This window comes from Corapipo altera, unplaced genomic scaffold, assembly GCF_003945725.1.
Source record: "Corapipo altera isolate COAL_440 unplaced genomic scaffold, ASM394572v1 45, whole genome shotgun sequence".
Taxonomy (NCBI): Eukaryota; Metazoa; Chordata; class Aves; order Passeriformes; family Pipridae; genus Corapipo; species Corapipo altera.
In genome coordinates, this window is record NW_020884877.1 from 27,619,138 (window position 1) to 27,645,515 (window position 26,378).

At 37.5% G+C, this 26,378-nt stretch overlaps 1 protein-coding gene across 1 annotated transcript in view; it reads right to left on the minus strand.

Moving 5' to 3' along the window:
- Positions 1 to 26,378, minus strand: part of NCKAP5 (NCK associated protein 5) — a 373,153-nt gene that overhangs the window by 86,525 nt on the left and 260,250 nt on the right. The window contains exons 8-10 of the mRNA XM_027637160.1: positions 13,858 to 13,926; positions 7,617 to 7,655; positions 1,115 to 1,234 (exon numbers count right to left, since the gene is read on the minus strand). Coding sequence (XP_027492961.1) covers positions 1,115 to 1,234; positions 7,617 to 7,655; positions 13,858 to 13,926 — 228 coding nt within the window. The remainder of the gene's footprint in view (positions 1 to 1,114; positions 1,235 to 7,616; positions 7,656 to 13,857; positions 13,927 to 26,378) is intronic.

Genomic DNA, 26,378 nt, shown 5'->3' on the forward strand with positions numbered 1-26,378 from the left:
GGAGCAAGGGACAAGAAATTAGAAGAGAGGAGGTCCTGACCTAGCAATACCTAAATCAACAAAAAAATCAAGAGACAGAACAAGAACCTGAGGATAACTCAAGAATCCAGATCCCTGTAATGGTGACCTGCCTGTGTTTTAGAATTAAAAAACCTGCCTGTGTTTTAGAATTCCACAGTAATTACGACTATTTGCCCTCACCATGGGGATTCCCTTGCCTTTCACAGCAGCTGTGAGAAGACCACATTTCCTAAATAAACAGACAAGCCTGATGAGAGTTAGCAGACCTCAGCTGTTGAGCAACAGTGCAAGGGCCAAATTTTACTTTGAGATACAGATGCAGAGCAGCAAGGATTTAAGTAAGATGCACATTTAATATCACTTATGTAGCTGACATGACCTGCAAAGGTTTAATTAGTCCTCATTTGCTGTTCTCCCAGCTCATGGTCAGATCTGTTGGAACTTCTGCAAAGCAATTCTACTTCTAAAAAGGGTGATAAAGTGATGGATTCACTCACAATAATGGACTTTGCCAAATGAAAAGGGATACTGAAACAACTCTTAGTACTCCAGAATGGCAAATGAGTGGGAGATAGGTCACTTGGTTTCTCAGCTATATACTCCCATAAAGCATTGGCAAAAAAAAAAAAAAATCACTCCAAGCCTATGAAGATGTTCTTAAGCACTCACACTAAGCTGAAACCAAAACAGTATCACACATGGCAAAAGTTAAATAAATGGGCTGTCTTCTCACAGGAAATTACACTGTTCACCATCAAGCAGAATGTTAAGGAATCCGAGCTTCTCCCCTGCAGAGGGATAATGAACCCATATCATTCCATTTATCATAGTGAAGAAGCACCAAAAAAAGTAAGTTACTCTGCAGGTGTGCTCCTCTGTCCAGATTTGCACACAATATCTAGTCACAGTTCATTGGCACACAGTTTCAGTTTCAATGGGATCAGATTATAGATAATGGATATTCTTCTAATATATTAAATCTATCAACTGTCTTTTCCCATTTATTGACATAACCTTAAAAGGAAGAAAAGTATTTTATAATTGTAAGAAATATAAAGCTCATAGCCTGTTTTCTGCAAAGGCCATTTCCTACCTGAAGGAGGAGGTCAGAAGCTGGTTTGACTTTCTGCTGGAAAAGCACACTTAATGTTCGATTCTGTTGTTCCAAATCAAAAACTCTCATTTTCAACTTTATACATTCCTCCCTCAAACCCTGCAGCACAAGGGAAAATAGGAAAATTAGAAAGCAGGTAACAGAAGCACTTAAAAAGCTCTAAGTAATGTTAGATACTAAGAAGAAATAAACATACAACTTTTAAAATAGTATAAATTGGAAATGTACTACTTTATTTTCTCTAGTTATTTGATCATCCAGGATAACATTAAAAAAATCTTGTAGTGACAAACAGTAGTTACCTGTCACCTTCTTTTGGAGTTTTCTGTTAGGATAAAAGTGACTTTGCTAGCAATGTGTTTCATTTTGCAGCTGACACAAAGCAAAAAGCAATTAATATATGACTATTGTAATAATCATTAAGCTAAGGAAAAAGCATAATCTATAGCAAACCAGGCAGAAGTTCAAAGTGGTACTGCGCCTTCAAGGTACTATTCTGAAGTCTGATCTCCTCCTTCCTTTTTTGGGACTAACCAAACCATTGCTGTGGCTATTGTGGATGGTCTGCATCCTCCCCACTGTAACTAGGGGAAGAAGAGCTGGAAAACAGAAAGAACCTGGGAGTGCTGGTAACAGCAGTTGAACATGAGCCAGTGTGTGCCCAGATGGCCAAGAAGGCCAATGGCATCCTGGCTTATATGAAAAATAGTGTGGCCAGCAGGACCAGGGCAGTGATTGTCTCCCTGAACTCAGCACTGGTGAGGCCACACCTCAAGTCTTGTGTTCAGTTCTGGGCCCCTCACGACATGGAAGACATTTAAGGGCTAGAGGGAGTCCAGAGAAGGGCAATGGAGCTGGTGAAGGGTCTGGAGCACAAGTCCTGTAAGGAGCAGCTGAGGGAGCTGAGGATGTTTAGCCTGGAGAAAAGGAGGCTCAGAGGGGACCTTTCACTCTCTACAACTCCCTAAAACAAAGTTGTGTCCAGGTGGGGGTCAGTCTCTTTGCCCAGATAGCAACTGATAGGACAAGAGAAAATGGCCTCTAGTTGCACCAGGGGAGGCTCAGATTGGATATTTGGAAAAATTTCTTAATGGAAAGGGTTGTCAAGCATTGGAACAGTCTGCCCAGGGGAGTGGTGGAATCACAAACCCTGTACGTATGGCACTTGGGGACGTGATTTAGTGTTGGGCTTGGCAGTGCTGGATTAATAGTTGGACTCAATGATCTTAAGGACCTTTCCAATACAAGCAGTTCTAAGATTCTATGAAAAACCCTTAAAATTAACCATTAAAAGCAGAGGTGAACTGTAAAACCATTAAAGCCATTAATGGTTTTCAGATATAGCAAATATCTATCTATCTTCAGTGTAAAAGCTGCTTTTCCTGGCCATTTGGAAGAATAAAGGATTCCTTCAGAGAGAGGATTTTGGAGAGAAAGAGAATCTGACACTATGCTTTTCAGTATAATCTGTACAGCTGTCCATTTTGAGGTGTAAGGGATTCATAAACCAGGAAAAGCAGTCTCCTAATAAAGGTTACATTTAAAAATAATAAGCTGCAGCTGTATCTAGGTTTGTTTGTTTGTTTGTTTTTTGACATCTCCAAAATACTTCCCCATATTCCTTTAAATTTAGGACATTTGCTGCCCTGTGGTATTGCCTAGCTCCTATTACTTTCCACCATATGAGGGTGGAGAAGCAGGCCTCTGGATCCCCATATGCTGTCCTCTCAATACCATTAACAACACAATGACCTGGCTTTATAAGATAACAAGTCAGAGGAGGAAATTGTGATCAGATGCAGTTTAAATTCTTGCCTACAAGTGCTTTAGTCTGCGCTGTAACCAGCACTGAGGTTAAAAGAGGTGAACACACAATAAAATATGCTCATCTCGAGATTTCCAGAAAATTGTAAACATCTTATTATCCATAAGAATCAGATTTTATGACACTACCACAAGAAGTTATTTTCTCTTGATAGTTTCACAACATTTGTTTTAGGTGGCTGTCAAGTGGCTGTTCAACTGAAATTGCTAGAGCCTTCCAACACAACCCCCAAAAAATCTTGAGTTTGATGTTTTGTAAAGCCCTAAAGCTTTGATTTCTATCAGTGAGACCTCTTATGCCTGGTCTTACATGTGGCAATCTCTATTAGGAACAGAGATTGCAAGCATCAAGACCCATCATTATCTATCTTTTACAAATCAGAGACTTCAAAATTGAGCCTTGGCTGTTACAACAGTGCTTAATATTTCAACATTATTAAGTGTACTGAAAGGGAAAAATGATTCACAGAAACTAACAATGTAGAAAAAATTTAAATCCTAGTAAGGCCTCTTCTCAAAACCTTCCTATGTTACAGTTTTAAAACTGGATGATTTATGGTTCAAACTTTAGAATTTCTGTAAAAAGTCGAATATAAGGTAGTAGATTACCCACCCAGATGCTATAAACCCTGCCAATGGTAATGTCACACACAGCCCAGAGGAGAAATGAGGCACATAAAGGTAGTAGTATTCTGGTAAAATAAAGTCTGAGTTTAGGAAGTTGGAAGTTCTAAAATTACCAATTAATAAAGCTATCACATGTCTGAAGCCTATTATTCCTCTCCTGTGGGCAAAACGACTAGCTATTAAGATAGTAATCTCCCAAATGTTTAAGGTATTCCTATGGTTTCACTATAGTAATATCCAAGCATCCCTCTAGTCTTGCTTTATCTCTTCAGTTTGAATGAGACTCACTCTTCTCCAAAATGGGAGATCCAATGCCCTCATTAGAGGGTCCACAAAAACAGTGCTCTTCCTTTTAACATGCTTCTTTCTGTTTTAATTAATACTTAATTCACTTTTTATTTAATTGATGAAAATGAAGAAGAAATAACTTTCATACCGAGCCCAGAATAAAAAAGTATTCTCCTGAATACAGTCCTATGGAAGAGAGTAATATGCAAAAATAGATACACAGATCACAAAACTATTTCATTAAGCGGCGTAACTCAAATTTCAAACTGTTAATACAGGTCTTACACGGAAAAAATATAAATAAATATACGGTTCTCAGCACTCCAATCACCTCATGCTATATGAGAAGCCTTTGGGTGGAACAAGAAAGAATGGATGTTTTCAGTAAATATCATAACATACAGGTTTGCCTCAAATAATTTTGTTGTTTTTCTGACTTCCTAAATTTCTCAGAAGTAAAATCTTCTATAAGTGGTAGAAAATCCACAGAATTTTGCTACACAAAATTTGTGAAATTTTGCTGTGTGGCTAATTCAGCACAAATCTCAAGTTAATACAGTTTATCCATAATCTCAGTAAAAAAAGTCTCTCATGTTAGAGAAATTCTATATGTATTGTAATATTGAAAAGTGAACATTCAAGACTGTAATTCCATTTCAAGGATTCGGTGACATTGTTAAATCACTCAAGCTTTGCTCACTCAATTTGTGTCACCAGATTCCCTCAGCGGAATCACAGTCTTTCCACATACTGGCGAGTGCACAGTGCTGTATTCCTTACATTACAGCATGTATTTAAATTAAGCAAAAATTAGTCCTTGAGGGACAATTTCAAACTCACAGTAAAGCCTATACAGTGTGCGCTACTGTACAAAACCACTCTTCGTTTTCTGAAAGCTCTCAGCTTTTCTCCATGTCTTGCTATGCCCCAGAGGTGTGTTATCTCTCTGTGGCATGACTGGCTCTGTCTTACTGCTCAGCTGCATGACAGTGGATTTATCTGTTTACTAGTTACTATTTGGGTTCTGATATCTACCTTTTTGGGACTGGTGTGAGGAGTGCAATTTCCTCTTTATTGTATGCTATTGTATTCCTGTCTTTTCTTATAAAAGGACTTGTATGAACGGTGTCAGGAGCACTATAACAGTTAATACTCATTAGCATTTAGAAGAGTACCCTCTTTCCTCTTTCTATGGATATTAAATTACCTGTTATTACTCAGTAATAGGTAAGCAGCTGTTAAACCCCATCAACCCTAAGTAAATCACTTATTAAATGTATTCAAATGTGGTTTTATGGTATCCATATGAACTCCTCAGTTCCTATGGGTTTGGGAGAGTTCATTACTGAGAAAGTATGTAGTCATCAAAATGTCTGACACCTTTGCAAAGGGAATCAGGAAGCTCCTCTCTTCATTGGGAAAACAATCATAATATTCCCAAACTAGAGATTAATATATTGAGATTAACCCTCTGGTAAATATTTCATCAAATATGGTTTTATAATACAAAATGTGTATGAGGCTTTTGGGTATATTAACATGAGAAAATAACTCAGTTTCCATTGAAAGTGCATTGAAAAACAGATTTGAGATTTTTTTTAAAAATGACTTAAGTTACATTTCTAAAAGGTGTCACAGCAATAGCTCTGCAGACTCTGCAGTTCTCTGATGATGCACAGACCATGCACATATGTGTACACAGAGTAACACAGCACAGGCAGCAACAGTGTAAGCTTCCCTGGATGTTGTGGCTTGCACAAACCACCTCCAAGCTGCAACACTTCCAACTGCTGTAAGGCAATATCCCTCTTCCAGAGTAAAAGGCTTTGTTGTGCATCTAAAAACCATGGGATTGAACAATGATACTTTCACCCCCAACCTGTGGTAACAATTGTGTGGCTGTTCTGTCATCACAGCTGTTGGGTGAACAGATTTAGGGAATATTATTACTTCTGTATTCCTGATGCCAACTCGGGTCACAGGAATGTGTTATCTATGTAATGGGCAATGGCATCCTCCAGAGTCTTGCATCACACACCTACAGGTCACCTGAACATCTCTGTCTTCAGGACAGGATACCCCAGAGCAGACGTAATGAGGTCAAAACATCTCCCTGCCCATCTTTTAATCTGTACAGGATGTCATAAAATTGATTCTCAAAAAATCTGCCCAAGAGGGAGCTGAGAAGGGTATACAGCCTTCTCTCTGAGTGGGTGGTCAAATGAAACTTTCTGCACCTATTTACAATTCATTTAGGTGCAGATGGTTCTGGGTGTGGATGTTTGTCTATCGCCCTGTCAGAGCACATTCCCCACTTTTAGGAGTTTATTTCGCAGTGTTAAAGGTCATCTTGCCCACACCTGAACCATGCAGCAGCCACCCTGCAGCTATGTCTGTACCCAGCCTTCTGCTTCCTTGATCCTGAGCTGCATCCTGACTCCCTGGCTCGGCTTCACTGGACCCTGTCTCCTCCCCATGGACCTGCCCAGGAAACACAGACCTGACCCTGACCGCTGCCTCCAGGCCTGACCCTGACCTTGGGGCTCCACATCCTGCCTGCCCCACTGCCCCCCTTCAGGGACATTCCTTTGCAGGAGGTATTCTGAATAACATTCTGCTGGACTGAATGATATCCATGAGGGAGCCTTTGGAGCGTCTTCAAAAACTATTTGCATCTAGAAAGCTTTTGCGCTTATGGCAGAGATTTTTGATTATTTTAACTTGGTGTTTCTTGCTGCATTTTAAAAACATTATTACTTGTCCTGTCATTAAGTGTAGACAAAACAGTTTATATTCTGCTTTGCACTGTCTGCATTAAAAGACTGCATTTATGTCTCTTTTAGAATCATCTTTTTAAAACTAAATGATCCAAAGCATTTTAATAATGCCACATTCATCAAGTGGTCGAGATCTCACAAAAGATCATTTCATGAATATTGAAGTGTTCGTAGCTTATTATTATAGGTCTTTATATTATGTTTGTCTTTCCCCCTTTTTCATTCGACAAAATGAAATCATGGAATCATCTTTAACTCGAAGACCACTTCAGAGAACTGAAACTTAACACGTGACTCGATCCAGAACAGACCATTATAGAAGCCACAGTGAATCTTTTCATTCTGCTGGGTTTGTTATCACCCTACAAGAATTTTGCCTTTGAAGTACTTACCTTGCTTACCCAGGAGAATGGATCAGGAGGACAATAAAAGGTTTTTAAAAATAAAATACACATTCTCTATTGTGGGTCCCTAGCCCATAAGTTGACCAGCTGAAGGCCATTCCATATGAGGAGCCTTGTCTTTTCCTCAGAGAGGCACAGGCTCACACCAGGAATGTGAGTGAATGTGAGTGTGCCAGCTATTGATATGCACAGTAATTCATCTGTTTCACATTCCACAGGAATGGACTGTGGGAGCAACACAACTCGTTAGGGATAGGCAATGCAAAAATCAGCATCTGGAGGAAGGATTTTCAGATACTTTTGTGTCAATACTTAGGTAAACAATAAAAACTGAATATGGGTCACGTAGAATCGAGCCTTAAAAATGTCCAGATTCATGGATTTTCATTTCTCTTGGATTAAAGAATCTTGACTTTGGGCCTGACACGTGGCAGCCTTGGTAACTAAATGTGTGCACAGTTTAAAAAAATGTATGCTATGTAAATATATATGTATCTTTCAAATGAGCAATGAACATCTGCAAACTCTAAGTTACACCACAATACCCAAATCACAACTTACCTTTTGAGTAAGCAGAGCCTGAACAACCTGATTAGCTACCTGAAAGAAATAAGTAAAAAAAAAAAAATTAAGTATGTTATCATGTATGGTTTTGCATAACAATACCTACTTTTGAGGCTTTACATTCTAATTCCTACCTACAACCACCACCAATTCTAGTGTTTTCATTATTTACAAGTATTTTAATATAGTATAATACTAGTAATAATACTAGTAAGATAATACTAGGAAGAATATACAATACTAGTAAGAATAATACTAGTAGATATTACTAGTAAGAATATATGAAATGCATGTCAACTACTTCTGTGATAGTCCTCATTATAAAAAAATGTGTACTGGATCAATTGCAGTGTGACATGATGGACATTTGGTTAACTTAGGAGTAGATTAAACTTTTACAGTTCTCTATGTAGCAGATGTGCATCAGCATGGATTGACAGCATTCACTAGAGAGGATTTTTACCAGCCGAGGATGAAGTCCTGAATGTTTTCAGGAAGTTTAATTGTTTCTTGATTAAATATTGACAAAATGGTACATCTATCATGACAAGCAGAAACCATAAAGTGCCACAGAAAATTCAAGTACCTACTGTCATCAAAATGTGGTTGGAAGGCATTCACCCCACATAGCATAATTGACTTGAATGAGATTACACACCATTGATTAGGAGAACTATATTCAACAGGGAATTTTTGAAGTTATTTATTTTATACATCTTTTCCAATTTACATTTACCATCCAGCATAGGGGCAGGGAAGTGGAAGAAGGAAGGAGAGAAAGAAGGATTGAGATAAAATTTTCTGTTCATGATGTCTTGAATGTTCAAAACCAAATATGCACATTACCACACAATGCACTGGCCTATGTTTTTGCTCCTGCATTTAGGCAGAGCAACTAGAGATCTCTCTCTGTGCAAAAAGAGATTTCTGATTCGGTTTCTGTTGATAGAAATTACAGTAAAGCATATGCATTGAGTCTTCTACCTCTTGGCAAATTAAATAAAACCCCCACACCATTGATGTGAACTGAGTTGGGAAAAAAGAGCTACAGTTAATTCACTTCTGTAAATAATTTAGCTCTGTTAGATCCAAAAGTTACATTTGATTCATACGCTCATAAAATCGCCTAGTATCATTTTTTCTTTTTTTCAAACCGGTCCCTAACTTCAGGCAGCCTGTGGAACAACGATCCCATAAAACAGCTCTATACATGATTTAACAGAAGACACAGACTAATATTAGAACAGTAATAACCAACAGAAGTAAACATGTTACGGTTTTGAAAACCCGTGTGCCTTGCCCTACAGGCTCTCAGGCTCCCACATCCAACAGTGTTCCTTCTGGCAAGTACCTTTAACGTCTGTTTGCTCTACCTGAAAATTGAACAAACCATATCGAATACATTATTTCTTCACTTTCTGACACGGAGTTACTTTACCAAGGAAGAACTAAAAGGCTCTTTGAAGTGTGTACTAGTCACTCACTACAGAATAGCCTACAAAATGACTCCTACACCTTTACATATTGTACAGAGGAGTGTAAATGGTATAATCTTCCAAATGGGTAAAACCTGAACTTGCTGATGCATATATGACAAATTTTCCAGCTTTTGAGTGTATGAAGCTAGGTATCTAAATGGAAGTACCTGCCAGTGATCCATAGCTCCCATGGATGTCAATAAGAGAGATATGTAACTAGTTTCTTTACAAAATGGTGTTATTTTTTTTCTAGTATCTAGCAGCTTGAAAAACTATGTGTTGCTATCACCATTCAAGATTTTCAGGTCTGTATTTCTGGTATTCAGCAGGAACAGAGGTAGGAAGCCTTCAGTGAAATGTTCTGCAGTTACTAAAATTAATTTAGCAGTCAGTAAGTGGAATCAGCCAAATTGCATTTCAAATGAGGTTGCCATTCCACTCCTACAGCAGATGAAAATAAGCTGCTAAGCTCAACAATCTACTTCATTTTAACTTACAGGTATCAGGAGACACCATGGATATCAACGAACAACATGAACCAGCCCTATGAAACTGACAGTCACTACTGTCAGAACCTGTGGAAACTGGGACCATTGAAGGCAGAGGGATTGACTTCAGAGATGCAGAAAATGTGAAATTCCCACTTATATGAGGCATAACTGTGGCTCAATCCCAGTAAAAAGCAGTTTGTAAAATTACTTGACCTGTGATTCATGCAGTTAATCAAGGTGAAACAAGGAATAGAATAGAGATGGTTGTTGCTTGGTATGCTATTCGGCAGAAGTGCTTTCACACTGACTGCCTTTCCTTTGGACTTAATAGTCAAGATCCTTAGGTGACGTTTCCTTCTCTGGATTGCAGTGAAAGAGATGAAAGATTCAGCTTCATTTTTTCCTTATTTAATTATGTTTACATATACATGCCAAAAGTGTTCTTAATAGAAAATGTATAAAAGAATGAATCAAGGAAAAGAGACTCCAGTGTAACATCTGTTATACCTTTTACAAGTACTGATATTTTACACAGCTGCCTTTAATGCACGATTCCATATGCACAAAGATATTTCAAGTGTACCAAAATGAAAGACCTTATTTTTTATTCAAATCTTAAAAACAGAATGCCTTTTTAAGATAAGTTTACATTTTTGATTAGTTAATTCTTAAAACATCAGCAAAAATATCATCCACCCTAAGTTGCATAATTTCCTGCATATAATTATGGTGAAGCTTGACAGAATCTCAGCTGACACAGTGATGTGAATAACCATGACATTACCACTTACCAATAAACTAACAGCTGAATTCCAGGATAAGAAACTAGGATTAAGCATGTTAACCTCAAAGCCCAAAGGTACAAGAGGACAATCCTCGGTTTTGCATTAAATTTTTCAGAGACAGAAAGATACATTTATGGAGTATATCTGAAATTAAATGAGCTCTTTTCTTATTTATCAAGTACTGGAACATTTCAATGACATCTTCTTCCAAAGACTGTTCTAAAGTTTTTTACATGTACACTTCAGAGATGAACAATTATTTTAAAATCAGTGAATAATCGTTAAAATTCATAGAGGACTTGTTCAGCTTGACCCATATGTTTTTCAGATTTAATCTCTCTGAACATTTGAGTTTCATTGAATTTTATCATGAAAATGATTACAGAGCATGCATTTTTATGTCACAGTTACAAGCGCTCATACAATATTAAATGTGGGGCATTGTATGAACGGAAAGAACTATGTAAAATAATTGACTAACAGAAAGAAAAATGAGATAAAATAATGGCAAGCATTGCTCTAAAAACTCAGCTCTGGTATCTTTTACCTACAGACAGACAGAAAAATCACAATGGCTATTTTTACTTCCTTCATATGCAGCTTAATGGTCACCAACACCTTGGCAGAAAGCTCACTGTGCATAGCAAGAGGCCTCATCACACTGCTGTGAGGCCCAAGGGAGCAAGCACATCATACTGGAAGGGTGGCCGGATTAAATGACGCTTGAATGCCCTGAGCAGAGTTTGCAGAGTGTGCCCAGGGGAGAAAAGCTGCAATTTGACAATGCTGAGTGATGAGTGAAAAATGGCAGCATTCTCTCAATAGTTATCAAACGATGTTCCCAACTTTCACTACCTCAAGGGCATGTCAGGTTTCCCAAACATGTAACCAGGTAGCATGGCTAGGTGGTAGCTTTGGAGGAAAGTTTTCCTTGTGCATCAGCCCAAGAGAAGTTAAATGCACTCACAACTAATGGGACTGCAGAGGTAAAATTAAAATAATGGTTGTCGTAGGCACTCAAATGTTTTGGTGACAGGTTTAGCTATCTCAGGTTTGGGTGTCATCACAGCCTTGTGTGCTCAGGAACAGCTGTGTTCCTCCCTTTAAACCTGCCAGGTCTCCCTGGGGCAAAGTGGGGATCAGCACAAACAGATACACAGCTGCAGAGGATACATCTGCTCCTAAAAGCTGCTGAAGAAATTCTGAAGCCCTAGCTGGGGAAGGTCTGAAGAGATTTTCCCCTTTGAGAAATAGGTTTGGCTTAAGATGAGTTATGAACAAAGGAAGCATCAAGTTTAAAGTCTTAAAGGGAAGAAGTTTTCAAGTGGAACATTTTTTTTTCTTTTTTTTTTTTTTTTTTTTTTTAAGTATTTACTGAAAGCATTTTATGTCCTTAAGATCTCCAGTAAGAATCCTTGTCTAGAAAGGACTTTGTCACATACAAAATATGCTCAGAAGATTTTAGTTGGAAGTAAAGGTCCCAATCATTTTTTGCATTATTAAATAATTACATTTATGTCTCATCTCCTATTCTCATCATTGTTACTATAAAGAAGGACGGTGAGAATGCACAATTTCTTGTGAAGCTCCACCAAAGCAATGTGCTCAGGGGGATGCTAACCTGGGACTCCTGCAGAACTTGCAATTATTAAGTACGATTTTCTTGCCTCAGTCACTGGCAACAACTTCTTCACCTCAGTGACCAGAAAGGATTAGGTCCTATCTTATGTCAGCTAAAACAATGCTGGTTACACTGCCACTGCCAAAGCACTGTGTGGGCTGAGAGAGGAATGAGAAGAAAACAATGATAGCAAGCCATGGGGAAAGAACAAGAGAGGTCACTGCACACAAAACAGAACATGAAAAAAAAAAGAAAAGATAAACAAAAAATTAAGCAGGAAAGCACAAATCCACAGGTGATGAGAAGCACTTTCTCCCCAAAAAAGTTAACATAGTGGAAGAAGATGGATACTGCTGTGATAATACAGAAGAACCGAAAACATACAATGTAATGTTGAAGATATTAAAGTTCAGAGCATAGTTTGATATGATTATTTGATCTTTATACTGAAAGAGTGTGTAAAAAACACAACTCTGGGTCAGAAATTCATCCTGTTACTGTAAACAGAATAAAATCATATCCTCTGTCCTTATAATCTATATAGAGTGTTTTGCTGAAGTGCCCAGTTATAGTGCTTTACTCATTTCCAAAATTAATTATGTAAGCAGATTTTGTCCTAGACAATCAGAAAATAATTTTAAGTCAAGCTCTGTAATTTAAACTGAAGTTAGTAATTATACGGTAATTTCATCCTTATCACCAAGATATCCATATATCATTCAAGTGTGCAAGGAAAGCAGTGACTCAGGCCAATGCAGATGAAGGCTCTGCTGGTATCCCAGTGCCACAGAACAGGCAGCGTGACCTAGTGGGAAACTATATCTGCAAGTCTTTTACTCCAGCTCCCTGATAAAAATATGCCATAGAGGCAAAAGTGCGGATTTGCTGATGAAAATCTGCACTAATGCGGAAGTTTCTTGTACTAGAGCTGTGCTGCTCATGCCACTAACACTTCAGCAAATGTAGATTAAAAATTTAAAAAGCTAGTATGAAGACAAGAATTTTCATCTGCTCAGGGTGGTTTGCATGCTCACGCACTCTTTTCTCAAAGGTGCAGCTGGTGTAGTTTTTGTTTTGTTCTCTTTGCATGTTACCTAATTACTTATGCCACTACACATTCTCATTATGGAATGGGTAAGCAATTTATGCTGAGCAACTCTTCCAGCTACTAAAAGTCTTAAAACTATTTTAAACTCAGAAGAGCCTTATTTCAGGATAAACAGGAGGAACAAGTAAGCATTGGTATATATCTGGAGAAAGCTCCATGCAATAGGAGATGCTAGACATTTCAGGAGTGTAAACACTGCTGGAGTGCTCAGACAGTAAGTGATGGGTGAATTATATTGCAGCTGGAACTGGAAGCTTTGAGCAGAAGCTGAGCCATGTAGTAGAAGTGAGCCAACAGCTCGAAAGAACCCAGCATAAAAAGCTGTGCATGTAACCCTAAGGGGGAGCTGAGAGACTAAAATTCTAGAATTACAGAATACATTACATAGAAAAGCTGGGGGACTCTTCGTGGAAGCCACGTGGAAGAAGCCATGTTCCACTCTACAGAAAAGAGGTAGTACACAACACCTAACAGGCAAATTATAATTTGCTCCTCCTAATGAAAGCAAACCAATTCCAAATATTGGTCACAGGGATGTCAACTTTTCAGTGAAGAGATGTGGTCAAAACAGGATTTACAGCAGAGGTCATGGAGAACAATACATTTGACTCCCAGACACATGTTTTTGGAATTAATTAGAATGAGGTAATACTGGAAAATTGGAGAACAATATCAACCTTGTAAGAGAAGGAGAGATTCATTTGTATTCATTTAATTATAGTACCAGGTAAAACCAACCTTTTTATCTACCTTACCTCATCGAGACATCTTTCATACTGTTCTCTCTGATTTTCATTTTCCAGAGCCAGTGCTGAATTCTCTGCCTAGAGTAAAATAGAATAAATAAATAAATATGTAAATTAATCAAAGGATGTCTTGTACTACATGACAACTCATAAAAATTCTCAGGGGGCTTACTTATTGTACTTCTTCAAGATACAGAATAAAATGCACCATACAATTTATTTTGCTACAAGCTGGTATTCTGAGTAAAACCATAAGTGACATTCATTTTTGAGATTATTCACTCTATACATTACAATTTAGAACAATATCATAGCAGATATTTTGCGTGTGTCTGCGATCTCATCTTGCCAGGTGCAATAGAGTTGGCAATGAAACATTATAAAAGACATTGACATATCTTCTCTTCCTCTCCCTTTTCTGTTTAGAGTGAACCTGCTACCTGAAAACCACTTGGAAGCAAACAGGCAGCTACTACCACAAGAAACAAAAGGAAAATGTATGTAAACTTTAACTGTGGCAGGTCTTCATAAGCCTGGTTTGTGCAGTGGGGAACCCCAGGTGCACTGGTCATTCTATAGATAATTGGTGAATTACACCCTTTAACTGAACCAGAGACATTTATTAGTCTTTACTTAAAAAAAAGTCCTATTATTTCAAGAGTGAGAGGTATATTACTACATCTAAATGTAATTTTGACATCAGAATTTTTTTTTCCTCACATAAGTAATTTTAAATATGATAAAGTTTCCTTTACAGTAGGGCCTTTCATCTATCTTTAATATCCATTATGCTCATGTTTTTTATCATAGTTAAAACTTCAAAATGGCACAATCTGGTGTGTAAATTACAGTAAACCAAAGTATTTTCCTATATATGCACTGATTTTAGGAATTCTTACAGTATGAGAAAAGTAAAACTCCAAAGTGTGCTACATATAGTTGTATCAGAGCAAGTGTTAACTAGTTATTTCTTAAAGACTGAGAAACTAAAACAATATATATAAAAATCTATGATTGATCTATTAAAACTGGCTCTAGGAATCCCTCTGCCTCCCATGCATAACTTCACATCACACAACCATAACACCAAAATCAATGCATTCACATAATTACAACCATTATGCAATTTACAGTTCTTGTTTCACTTTAACCTTCTGTCAACCTATAAAACTTAAACAAATGCTGTTTCAAAGGAATTGTGGTTACACAAAACAACAGTCCTAAATATAGTTAACATTTATAGTTTTATAATGTACTGCATGGAAAGATTCTATGGAAAGATGCACATTTCTCTCTTCCTTGTTGAGACAATGATTCCACAAAATAAGAATCCCAAGTCCAATAAACTGATTTATTAAAAACAATTTCAAATTGAGCTAAATCATAAAAATAAGATCATGAAGGAAAAGCAAACGTATTATTATCCAGCATATTGAAAAAGAGTAAAAAAATAAAGTGTGGGAAGAAACAAGGGCATATAGAGTTTACTTATTTAAAGGTCTAAATAAGCAACTGTACAGAATCAGTGCTTTATCTCGAGGGTACAATTAAGCCAGCAAAGGTGGTAAAATGCTCTGCATCATATTTTCTCAATGTCACCTATGAATGGGTTCAACATATGGCTATAAAGAGTCTATGGGTGATCCTGCAGAGAGCACTATGAGATGAGGCAGAAAAAAAGTGCAGATGCAAAAGTAAGTAGCAAAGTAGAAGCAGAAGCTGCAAAAGCAAAAACAACAGTAAGAAATCAGAGGCTGGAGGGTAAATAGTCCTCCACACTGAAGAGGCTATCATATATAGTTCTGTCTGCTTTTACAGGCACATTCTTGCAGATTGAATGGTAAAATAAAGAGATATTTGCTGCATAAAAATGTATTTCTGAGTTAAAGATTTTCAGATGTTTTCTTTATGAATATCCCCCTAAAATGCCATCCAAAACAAATACTTCTTACTCTTTTGAAGCAATTATTGCAGGATTAGTTCGCACAGACTTTAACTCACACATATTGGTATACCTATGGATTTGGGTTTTAATTTTCATTTTCATTAACATAAAAATATTTTGTATGATTTTATCCTAAAATAGTTTGGGCAGGCTCCTCCCGCACAGAAATGTGTTAAAGAACTACAAAACATACTTGTGTTATATAAAATATACAGAGAGCTCCCCATGCTTCTCTCATTCCATATTTTGGAATGCTATAAGGCTGTAAAATGGAAGAAAAGTCTTCTTGGATCTGTTCTGAATCTCTGATGTCAGTGAGCTACTCCTTTACAAATAGGCTACTAAAATTAGGAAATCTAAACTTGAAAGCATTATAAATAAATGGTATATTTCATCTCTTATCGAGCCACAGTGGAAACATCTGTATAATAAAACCTACTCTCACACCACTGGCTTCAAAAGTGTAGTGAAAGGATGGAATGCAGTCAGTGTTAGCTTGACTTCTGTGCTTCTTGATTGCCGAGGAAATCATGACTATTTATTTGGCATTTTTGTAATGAGGACTGGACTAGAAGGGAACACTCAACTGATTTTGCTTAAGAATCTGTGCCAGTTCCCACGACATGGGAACAACAATACATGATGCACTAAATCACTCTATATTGCAACTGAATATTTGATAATAATCCTCATTGCCCCAAAAGTATTAATTTTGAAAATTTGTAATAGCACTTGTGGTCTCAAAACCCTGCCTCCTAATCCAAACCTTCATTTATTTAACAGAAACTACTGCGTTTTGATGTTATTGTAAGGCTGCTCCATTTTTGCTCAGAGGGATCTACTGCCTCCCATATTGCATATTCTGGGCATCTTTTGCCAGTTAAGCAAAATCGGTTTCCTTGAAGGAAACCGCTATTGAATTTATTTTAGTTTTTATTTCCAGGCCATACTTACAGAAGGCTAAGCTGTAGTAAGAAGCTTTCACTTGAAAGCAGCTTGAAACAGCTTGAAAGCTATTGCACACTTGTAGGCACCTGGGGGCAGTGGCAGTACCGACCCCAGTGCAACCACTAATCCCATCCATAACCTGGTTGAGGACTATGCAGGAAAAATCCAGCTTGCTGAGAAGAGTTCTTAGATATCAACTGATTTCTATAGTGATTTCTAGTTTCAGGCATAGCTGTCCTCTAGGAATTTATGTATATTTTATGTTACACATAAAGGAACCATCTCTGTCCCTCAGCCTTGCTGACACCAAAAGTGAGGCAGCCCAGCCCACTGCTGCAGACAAGGAACATTCAGTGCCTGCCACCAGCACCTCAGGCACACACGTAATTTCTTGGGGGGACAGCTCTCGAAGTACAGCATGATTCAGTCAGCCAAAAGTCACTGTGGCATAAATGACACCTAAATGAAACATTCAAGGATCCTAAAATGTCAAAACAGAGGCCCTTCCTAGTTCCAGTTGTGGAGGAAGTATTTTGCACTAGAGTCTCTCCAAACACTGGAAGATTTAAAGATTTCAATCATGACTTCGATGATGCTAAATTGCCTTCAACTTCCTAAATTTGAGACAACATTTTTTCTGTGAAACTGAATTTATGGAAAACCAATCTGAAAGTTAAAACTTCAGACTCCTTTAACAAAACAGAGGTTGCCTTGAACTGATACCACTACTAAGGCACAGTCATTACATGAGACTTTGTCAACTCTGATTTTAATTCCTTTCTCAGGATGAAAAACATGGCTCTACTAATAATGAAAATTATCTCTGGGTCAGCTAATAACTTTGTCTCTCTTCCACAGATGTTGAAGAAGACTATTTTCTCCTGCAGGGCAGCTGTTTGCACTAAGTTTTATAAGCACAATGAAATTAGACAGAACATTGAATTTTGTACTCAAATGCATGAAAAGAGAAGCATGAACAAAAGAGAATTGCATAGAAGATACTTTTCCTTACTCAACCATTGTAAAGCTGAGACAAAACAAAAGGAAGAGAGAAGAAATAAAGAGTAGTATTTTGCACTAAGGGAAGAGGAGATCACAGAATCATAGAATGGTTTGGATCAAAAAGGACCTTTAAAGATTGTCTAGTCATGAGCAGGAGAGGAAGGTCTAAAGGTTGTACGTCTAGTTAGCAGCTCAACATGCTCTGAAGGTATTGTCAATAAAGGTCAAGAGGAACAAAGTTATGACTGTGAACTTTAAAATCCCTGACAGAATGCTACAACACAGTTAGCATGTGCACTCCTTTGTTATTCATACTAAACCATTTGTCCATTTATAGAAAGCTTTATTGATTTACACAGACACTCATTTGTCATGCCTAGTGCAGTGTATTAATAGCTGTCCAAGCACTTCAAATGTACTCAGCAATTTTTTTCCAGCATTCAGGCTCTGATTTGGCATATTTTGTGGTCACAGCTTCATGCAGCGTACATGAGAGGTCAAAATCTGTTGGCAAAGAAAGAAGTAATGCTGTTGCACTTTTTCCTTAGGTCCTTAGAGCATTTTTGGTAAGCTGCTGCTCTAGGAAGGGATTACCACTTGAACCATTACCATGACTTTGGCCACAGGAAACTTTTTTTATTATTCTGCCCCCGTTATGCAGAAAATTTGTCCTTTGAAAGACTAATCCAACAAATTGCCAGAGAAAAGTTTAACGCTGTAGTTATGCTGGTCAGAAGTACTGAAAAGTAGATCTGTGTTTTTAAATCAACATAATTATAGCAACAAAAGCCTTAATTTAATTCTAGGACTAAAAAACCATTTCCCACTGGCCACTACCAGTGTCTCCAGGACAATGACACTTGCTTGCTACTGATGCTACTGATGCAGTAAATTTAGTGGACTGATACTTAAGTAAAGTGTGGGGTTTTTTCGAATGTCCTGCTCTTAATCAATTCTTCTGGATAATGGTGATGGGGAAAAAAAACCACTAAAAGGACAAAGTAGTGATATGATGACAGCCAGTCTTCTCACCCTTGCTACAAAACACAAGGGCACCTTCAACCTTCTCGGTTGCATTATTTTCTTATGTTGGTTTTTTGTTTTGGTTTTGGTTTTTGGTTTTTTTTGTGATAGACTATTGTCTTTAACCGCACTCAAAACATTTTATCTGAAATACTCTGCCACTGTTCAATTCCCATTCAGTTAAAACATGGCATGGAAGTAATACATATGTGACATTAAATAAGAAAACACAGAACCATGCACGTGTCAAGTATAATTCTGTCTATAAAAAGGCCACATTAAGCCTTACTGGGCAGCACTGGTAGGGCTCATTCTTGCAATTCACAATTTCAACAATAATTTTTTAAATTCTTTACTGCTACAAAATGACATTAAAATAAGCCACTGACAGATCTCAAAAGCAGTCTGTCTCACCATGCTATGTTATAGCCATGCTACCAATGGGTTTGTAGACTCATAGGGACCAGTATAACCTTCTACTAATGTATGTAAGAAATAAGAAAATATTTATTCAACATCATAAAACTAAAACTAAAAATTCAGGTTTAAATGTTCCTAATGAAAAGCAGCCCAAAGTCTGTGCAGCTGAATATGATATTTTACCAATTACTGATGAGCAGATTCATGTATTTAAACATGAATTTACAGAAGAAATTATGTAACAGCTTTCAAATTAGTGCCAACTTCATGCTGCCAGAGATCAGGACACAGACCTTGCTCATTTATCTACGGATTTTCAGCAGGTCACAGGGAAAGACTCCAACCAGAATCCTGGACAGGGCTCATAACCATGGAGATCTTCTCCTGTCTGTTGAGTGTTTACCAGTTCATACAAGAAGAAACAACAGTGTTCAATCTAATATGAAGCCTCCCTTTTGAAAGAAGGGTGTAACTAGAGTTTAATCCTTCAAATCTACTTATATTGAATAAATGTACAAACTTCAGGGGTTGAATCAAACAAACCAAAATCAAATGGGATTCATACACTGCTGATGAAACTGTGTCCTAAACAATGACTAAAGTAACCCTCATATTCCTGTGAATTCCTCTGTGAAATACCTTTTTTTTTTTTTCCAGAAGCTGGGGCTGACAATTTTCAGCTGGTTCAAGAATTGCAATATTTGTCTTTTTACTTTTTGTTAACTCTAAAGTAGTTAAGAATGACAAGCTTTTAAAACCTACAACATTTTCCCTTCTGACACCACAGATATGTTTGGAGATGACATTTTAAAGAGAAGGTTAGGAATAGATTTAGCAAAACAGACTTCATCATAATCACAGGCTTGTCTTTGAGCAAATAAATATCTAGGCTACTAGCAGATATATCACTAATAGTGTTGTATGTTTACCTGCATGTAAATTGAAGAAAACAGCAAATTCTATCAGTAGAAGAATTCTACTCTACTGGTAGAGATAATAATAGACTTACAATACATTCACTGGTAAAGCACTGTCAATATAGGCCTTTGGACAAACAGATTAAAATTATGAAAGATGTCCTCCTTTTTTCACCAAAATTTTTCCAAATGATCACAATATAAAACACTTTTTTGAGGATGAGGAGTAAAAGAGATCTAAATAAGCAAAACCAGGCAGTAGAAATCCCTATTTCCTAATGTTAAAGACATACATACATGGTCTATATAAGGCATATACACTTGATAAAGCACAGAAGTACAAGCAAGGAAAGTCAAAAGTCACAGGAAGACTCCCATTTTTTCACTCCTCCTCTGCATGAAGCTGTGTGACGCCAATGTTGTCATACAGCAACACTGACTGGGCCAGTCAGGAGGGAGGAATGATGAAGCTCATCCACCTTTCTCAAAAACACCACCGTTCCAAAAGTACAGGATGTCTCCCTAGAAGTGTGTGCCTGGACACCACATTACAGGCCATGATGCCACCACACAAATGTTAGAAATAAGACTAAATTTTTATGCAAGGAACACTGTGTGTGTTGTGAAATTTGTTTATTTTCTGATTTTCCAACATTTACACTCAGTGATCCTTCCCCTTGCAAACTGTGAATGAGAGGCAGCTGTTCCATCTCATTTTTTTTTTCTCTTGTTTTAAATGATTTGTTCCCTTATGGAACTGTTCTCCTTAAGAACTGAGAGCATGTCACTCTGACAGACTTACTGTGCTTCCCCATGTAATATTAACAGGCACTTATTTCCTTTCTCAAAAAACTAAAAATAAAATCCCTGATACATTAAAAAAAAGTATGGGATCCCAGAATTGTAAGTGCTACTGATTCCTACAATTAACACAGGCAGATAAAGGCAAGCAGTGTGGACCTGTTTAATCTGAAATGGTATTTTGTGTACAACATCAACTGGTATGTAGCACATCCATAAGTATCTTTCCATTGAAAACTCTTATATGAATTAATCACATCACATTTGGTCAGTTGCATTTGTTTCAATTTTTCTTGTAAAGAGAAATTCTAATCCTTTGAAAAAGTAATTATTTGAAATTAGTAAAGAATAGTTTAAGACCACTTTACAGAAGTGGTTTATCTGTATATACAATGCTGAAGCTCAATAGAAAACAGTGAAGTCATTTTCAAAGAAAATATTTGCTTTGCTTTGAATGGAAACATTTTAGAGAAGTTTGAAACTAGGAACAAAATTCTGGCCTTGAATCCTTCTGAAATGATACATACGGCAACCTCTTTTTCAAAAGTTTAAAAAAGGTGAGTTTTCTTTTTTATTTTTTAATTCAGATCTTGAGGAAAATTCACATATTCTAGGATAGTTTTTCAAGCAATAAAAAGGCCACTTCAGAATTTACTGTAAATGAGTTATCCTTCAAAGCTTTGCAATTTTGACAATGAGCTCACTGGCACAGTGACAGTTTTGTATTTTCTGTGATTCCATTATCCACACCTCCTTAAGTAGCACACTCAGCTTCAAGGTTCATCTAATGTAGAGTCTGAAAATAATAGGACATTTCAGATCTCGGTATGAAAATTAATCATTGGGCATCCTTATTCCAACAGAAACTACTTCTTTTTTTTCCCCACTTGTCCTGCTGACATGTTCATAGCACAAACAGGCAATACTACTACTGATTCTTGTCACCGAGAAGTGGGTAGGGAAAAAGACGACCAAGAGACAAATTGTCTTTACAGGAGACACCTCGATATCTATGCATAGGAATAAGTCACAAAGGCCTTAAGCTCATTTTCTTCAAAAGCTGAAATTCAAGAATTTACACATTTCTTTTAGCAAATTTAATTTGGCTTTTCAAATTTTGGCAGATTACATTAAACTATTAAATCCAGGAATAGAACATAATTTTGTAATCCAATTGATTTTTTTAAAAAGTGACTTATTTTTCTTTAAAAACTGAGATAAATTAAAAACTATGGTCAAGAGAATTAGGTAGAAAACCTTGAAATGAAGTATGAGGAAAATAAGCCGTGGGAAGCCCATGCTGGAGCAGGGTCTTGGCAGGGATCTGCTGACCTGGGGGGAGAGGAGCCCACAGTGGGGGATGTTCTCCTGGTAGGACTTGTGGCCCTTCTGGGGGCCCACACTGGAGCAGCCTGTGCCTGCAGGACTGCACCTCATGGAAAAGTGACCCACGTGGCAGCAGTTTGTGAACTGTTGCCCGTGGGATGGACTCACACTGGAGAGGTTCATGGAGGACTGCCTGCCATGGGAGGGACCCCATGGGGAGCAGGGGAAGGACTCCTTTCTCAGAGCAGAGGCAGAAAACAACCTGTGATGAACCGATCTTAACTCCCATTCTCCATCTCCCTGTGACACCGGGGGGGAGGAAGTAGCACTTGGGAAGGAGATGGAGAAAGGTATCTTTAAGATTATACTTGTTATTCTCCTGCTCTGATTCTTTTAGTAATAAATTTAATTAATAACCCCACTTTGAGTCTGTTTTGCCCATGATGGTAATCACTAAGTGACCTCTTCTGGTCCTTATCTCAACTCATGAACTCTTTGTTACATTTTCTTTCCTCTGTCCAGTTGCAGAGAAGAGTAAGAGAATGGCTCCACACGTGTATATTCAGGATTTTTTTTAATTTAAATTTCTATGAATTCTTTTTCTCAATAGCAGTTATTCTCCTTTAAAGTAGCTTTTATATATCTTTTCTAATATCATTAGAAGGAAAATAAAATATGATTTCATAGGTCAATGCAAAAAATGGCTTTAATTCTGTAAATGGTACTTCTGGGCTGCTCTGTGAACCTGATCTGAAGGGCTGCTGTAGAATTATAATAAACAGTTCAAATTTGGAGCTAAATTTGCCACTGTCTTGAAGGAACACCAACACTAACCTCCTCCCCATTCGCCCATTCCCCTTCCCCAGGGAAATTGAGCTACTGACTGTGCTCATTGGGGCTGATGACAGCAAGATTCAGAGCTTTACTGCATTCCTGTTTTTTTCCTATGTGTCATTTAATGTATAATCTACAACACAATTGTATCCCATATCCAATTATTTTGGAGCTCACTGAAAGGTAAAACAACAGATGTTTTGCTCTGTCTTCAGAGAAAGTGGATGCTGAATATTTATCAAGAAATATTTTTTCCTAATTATTTATCCTAAGTTTCTTCATTTAGTTCAAACAAAAATAATTATGAAATAAGATGGTTTTAAACTGACAGTCCCGAAAAAACTGATCCCATATATTTGAATGTCACATTCACTGGTTGTGTGATTAGAAACACATACCAGTTTTCTGCTATCCAAGGGGGATAATCTTTTTTTTTCTTCTCCAAAGAAACATGTATGACTTTTTATGAAATGGAAAAAAAGGTACAACTGGTTATCCATTTTAAAAATTGCTATTTGAATTCTGAGAAAAAGAATTACTTTTCTTTGCTATACTATGCAATAGATGTAAAATATTATGTGATGTTATAATTAATACTGTCACAAAATATTTAAAAACATAATAAAATATAAAATTTTCCTTCTCCTATGCTGAATCACTTTATTCTATTCCTTTACAGACTTCAAGTTAAAAGGTTTTCAGCACTATAAGCTATTAATGTAGACTGTTTCACAGTTCCTGGCATAAATTTATAACAAGTTTCTCTGTTTTAACTACAGGGGAGCACTGGGTTATTTCTGAAGGCAATGTTTCCTGCAATTTCACTCTCTTCATCAGAAGTCACCCATAAGTCAACTGCCCCAGGTATTTCAAAATGAACTTCTTTTGATGGCTCCTGTTATTTCTCTCCCTCCCAGCTAAGAGAGTGTGAAGCAAAGTGGAGCAGGACAGGTAGGGAGAGAATCAAATGCCATATAACGTGCAGCAATTGTTGGGAGCCAATAGCTAGCTCCTAATAACTGAATCACAAAATTACTGCTCGTTTCCTGCTAACTGAAATGAAACTCTATTTGCAAACATCACCTTGTTTCTCCTGGGAGTTTGGAACATTTTTCTCTTTTGTTTTTATAGGCAGTAGCAGGCAATGCCCCTCGCTCCACATAGCGATACACAGCACGTTGGCTTCTGCACTGACATTTGTTAAATGGAAAGCTCTGATTCATTTAATCTTTAATCATTTAGGGTGGAAGAGTGAATGTGCAGAGCAATTTTATTTGGCCCAAAAGAACGACAACTCAGACCCCAAATTCTGCCAGACCCCAAATTCTGTCTTTTAAAAGCTTCAACAGTGTGGAGTTTTGTCTGCTTTTTCTGCCCTGTGCAGACTGTGCTCACTTAAAGAAGATGGATGCAGAGGGATGAGGATCCCTTGGAAATTGTCTGACATGGCATCACCTGACTGTGATCCTAACAAGTTATATGAAATGTCTCCTATTGTGCTGGCTGACCTCAGGTCCACCTATATCAGCTTTTTGGCTTTCGTGAGCAGTGAGTGTCCTGATCTCAGGTGATTTTTCTGACCAGACTACAGCTCACGCTATGGTGTGGCCTTGGAGCCAATGGACTGGGTTTCTTTTACATGAAATGTAAAGATGGGCTTAACTACGCCCAGCTGCTGATGGGCTTAACTAGAGCTCAGTCAAAGTGAACTCCCCAAAATGTGCACAATATGGGTGTCAGGTCCTTAGAATGCCACCTTGGCTCTGAGAGTCTGCTCCTGTTACACTGCACTGCTCCTAAGGTAGACATATAATTAAAACAGGCTATCTTCCTAAATTAATAGGGATAGCTCTAAGGAAGTCAACTGGCAGGAAAAGAATGTATCCCATAACAGCAACATAAAAGAGAAGCCTGTTGGGAAGACTTCTTCCCACACATAACAGAGATGTTCCAGAGCCATTTTTCTACTTGGATAATTTATAGCTTTGTACTTCATGAAAATAGAAAATATGAACCTGTACAGAAACATATACAATCAAGCCAGCTACATGGAAAGTAAATGCTCTTATAACTATATATTATTAAGTGCTACTGTGTAATATTAAACACTTCCTCAATTATTTACTTAGTTTTGCTCTTCAACATATACAATTTATCTCAGATTTTGTTCCTTTTACTTACATTTGTTGGTAAACTACAGCCCCGGGAGGTCCAAGAAAAGCCTTAGACTACACACTTTGGAGAACAAAGAAACCTGCAGTTCTTAAAAAAACCAAGCTTTGTCTGACAATAACAGTCTCATATGGCACAAACATTAAGTCAAAGTTGATGGGATTCAGTGGTACCCCAGGTGTGAAAAGCACAGCAGCAGTAGCAACCCATAGGAAGACACATCATTCCTACGCTGTTTATAAAGCTTGTAACACAGCCTTTTTCTCTCTTTCATGCCTCCTACCTTAACTGAGTCAAATTTATGGATGTATGTACGTAACAGCTGTCTCCGCATGGCACTGGGGAGAAGCTACAATATCTAATAAAACTCTATTTTTTGATGATACAGATCAGATTTAAGGTTACAGAAAGAACGCTCATTGCTTATTAAAAAAATATTAAAACAGTCATTATTGGTAACAGCAGTTAAAGTATAATGACACTAAATACAATACAGGACTGAAGGAAATTATCAAGGAGGAGGCAACAGGCTTTTCTCTGGCACATGTCTAAGGTCTAAAGAAGCAAACTGTAAAGTTCAAAAGATGAAAAAAAAAAAAACAGGTATTGGAAGCAAGTAAGGAGAATCTTTAGCTGTTTCAGCTACATGGCCTCTTCACTGAAAAACCTATCTCCACTTATTTCCAGCTTATGATTAACTCTTAAGAGAAATGCTAAACAAGTATGTCAACAGGGGAGATGCAACACACAACAGTCGCACATAATGCACAATCCTCAAACCCAATTCTTAGCTGACCTGAAACTGTTCCTTCAATAACTTTAGAGAGGATTTTGCCTGGCAAAGTAGTCAATACGTAAGTACTTTTCTTCTTACAGTATACCAAAAAGAAAACCCCAGGTCTTACTAGCTTCCTCTATTTAAAAGAACTTTTTCCTGAAGAACCTTAACATTGACACGCAGAGCACTTAAAATAAAATCAGAAGGATTTTTCTGGAGGGAAAAACCACTTGAGTGAAGACAAGAAGAAAACCTGTTGGCTTATTGAAGGGAAACAGCTGTAATTACCGTGTAAGCGCTTCTGTTCTCCTACATGATTTCCAAGTCCGAGTACCCACAACCCGGAAGACGAATAGGAAAGTCC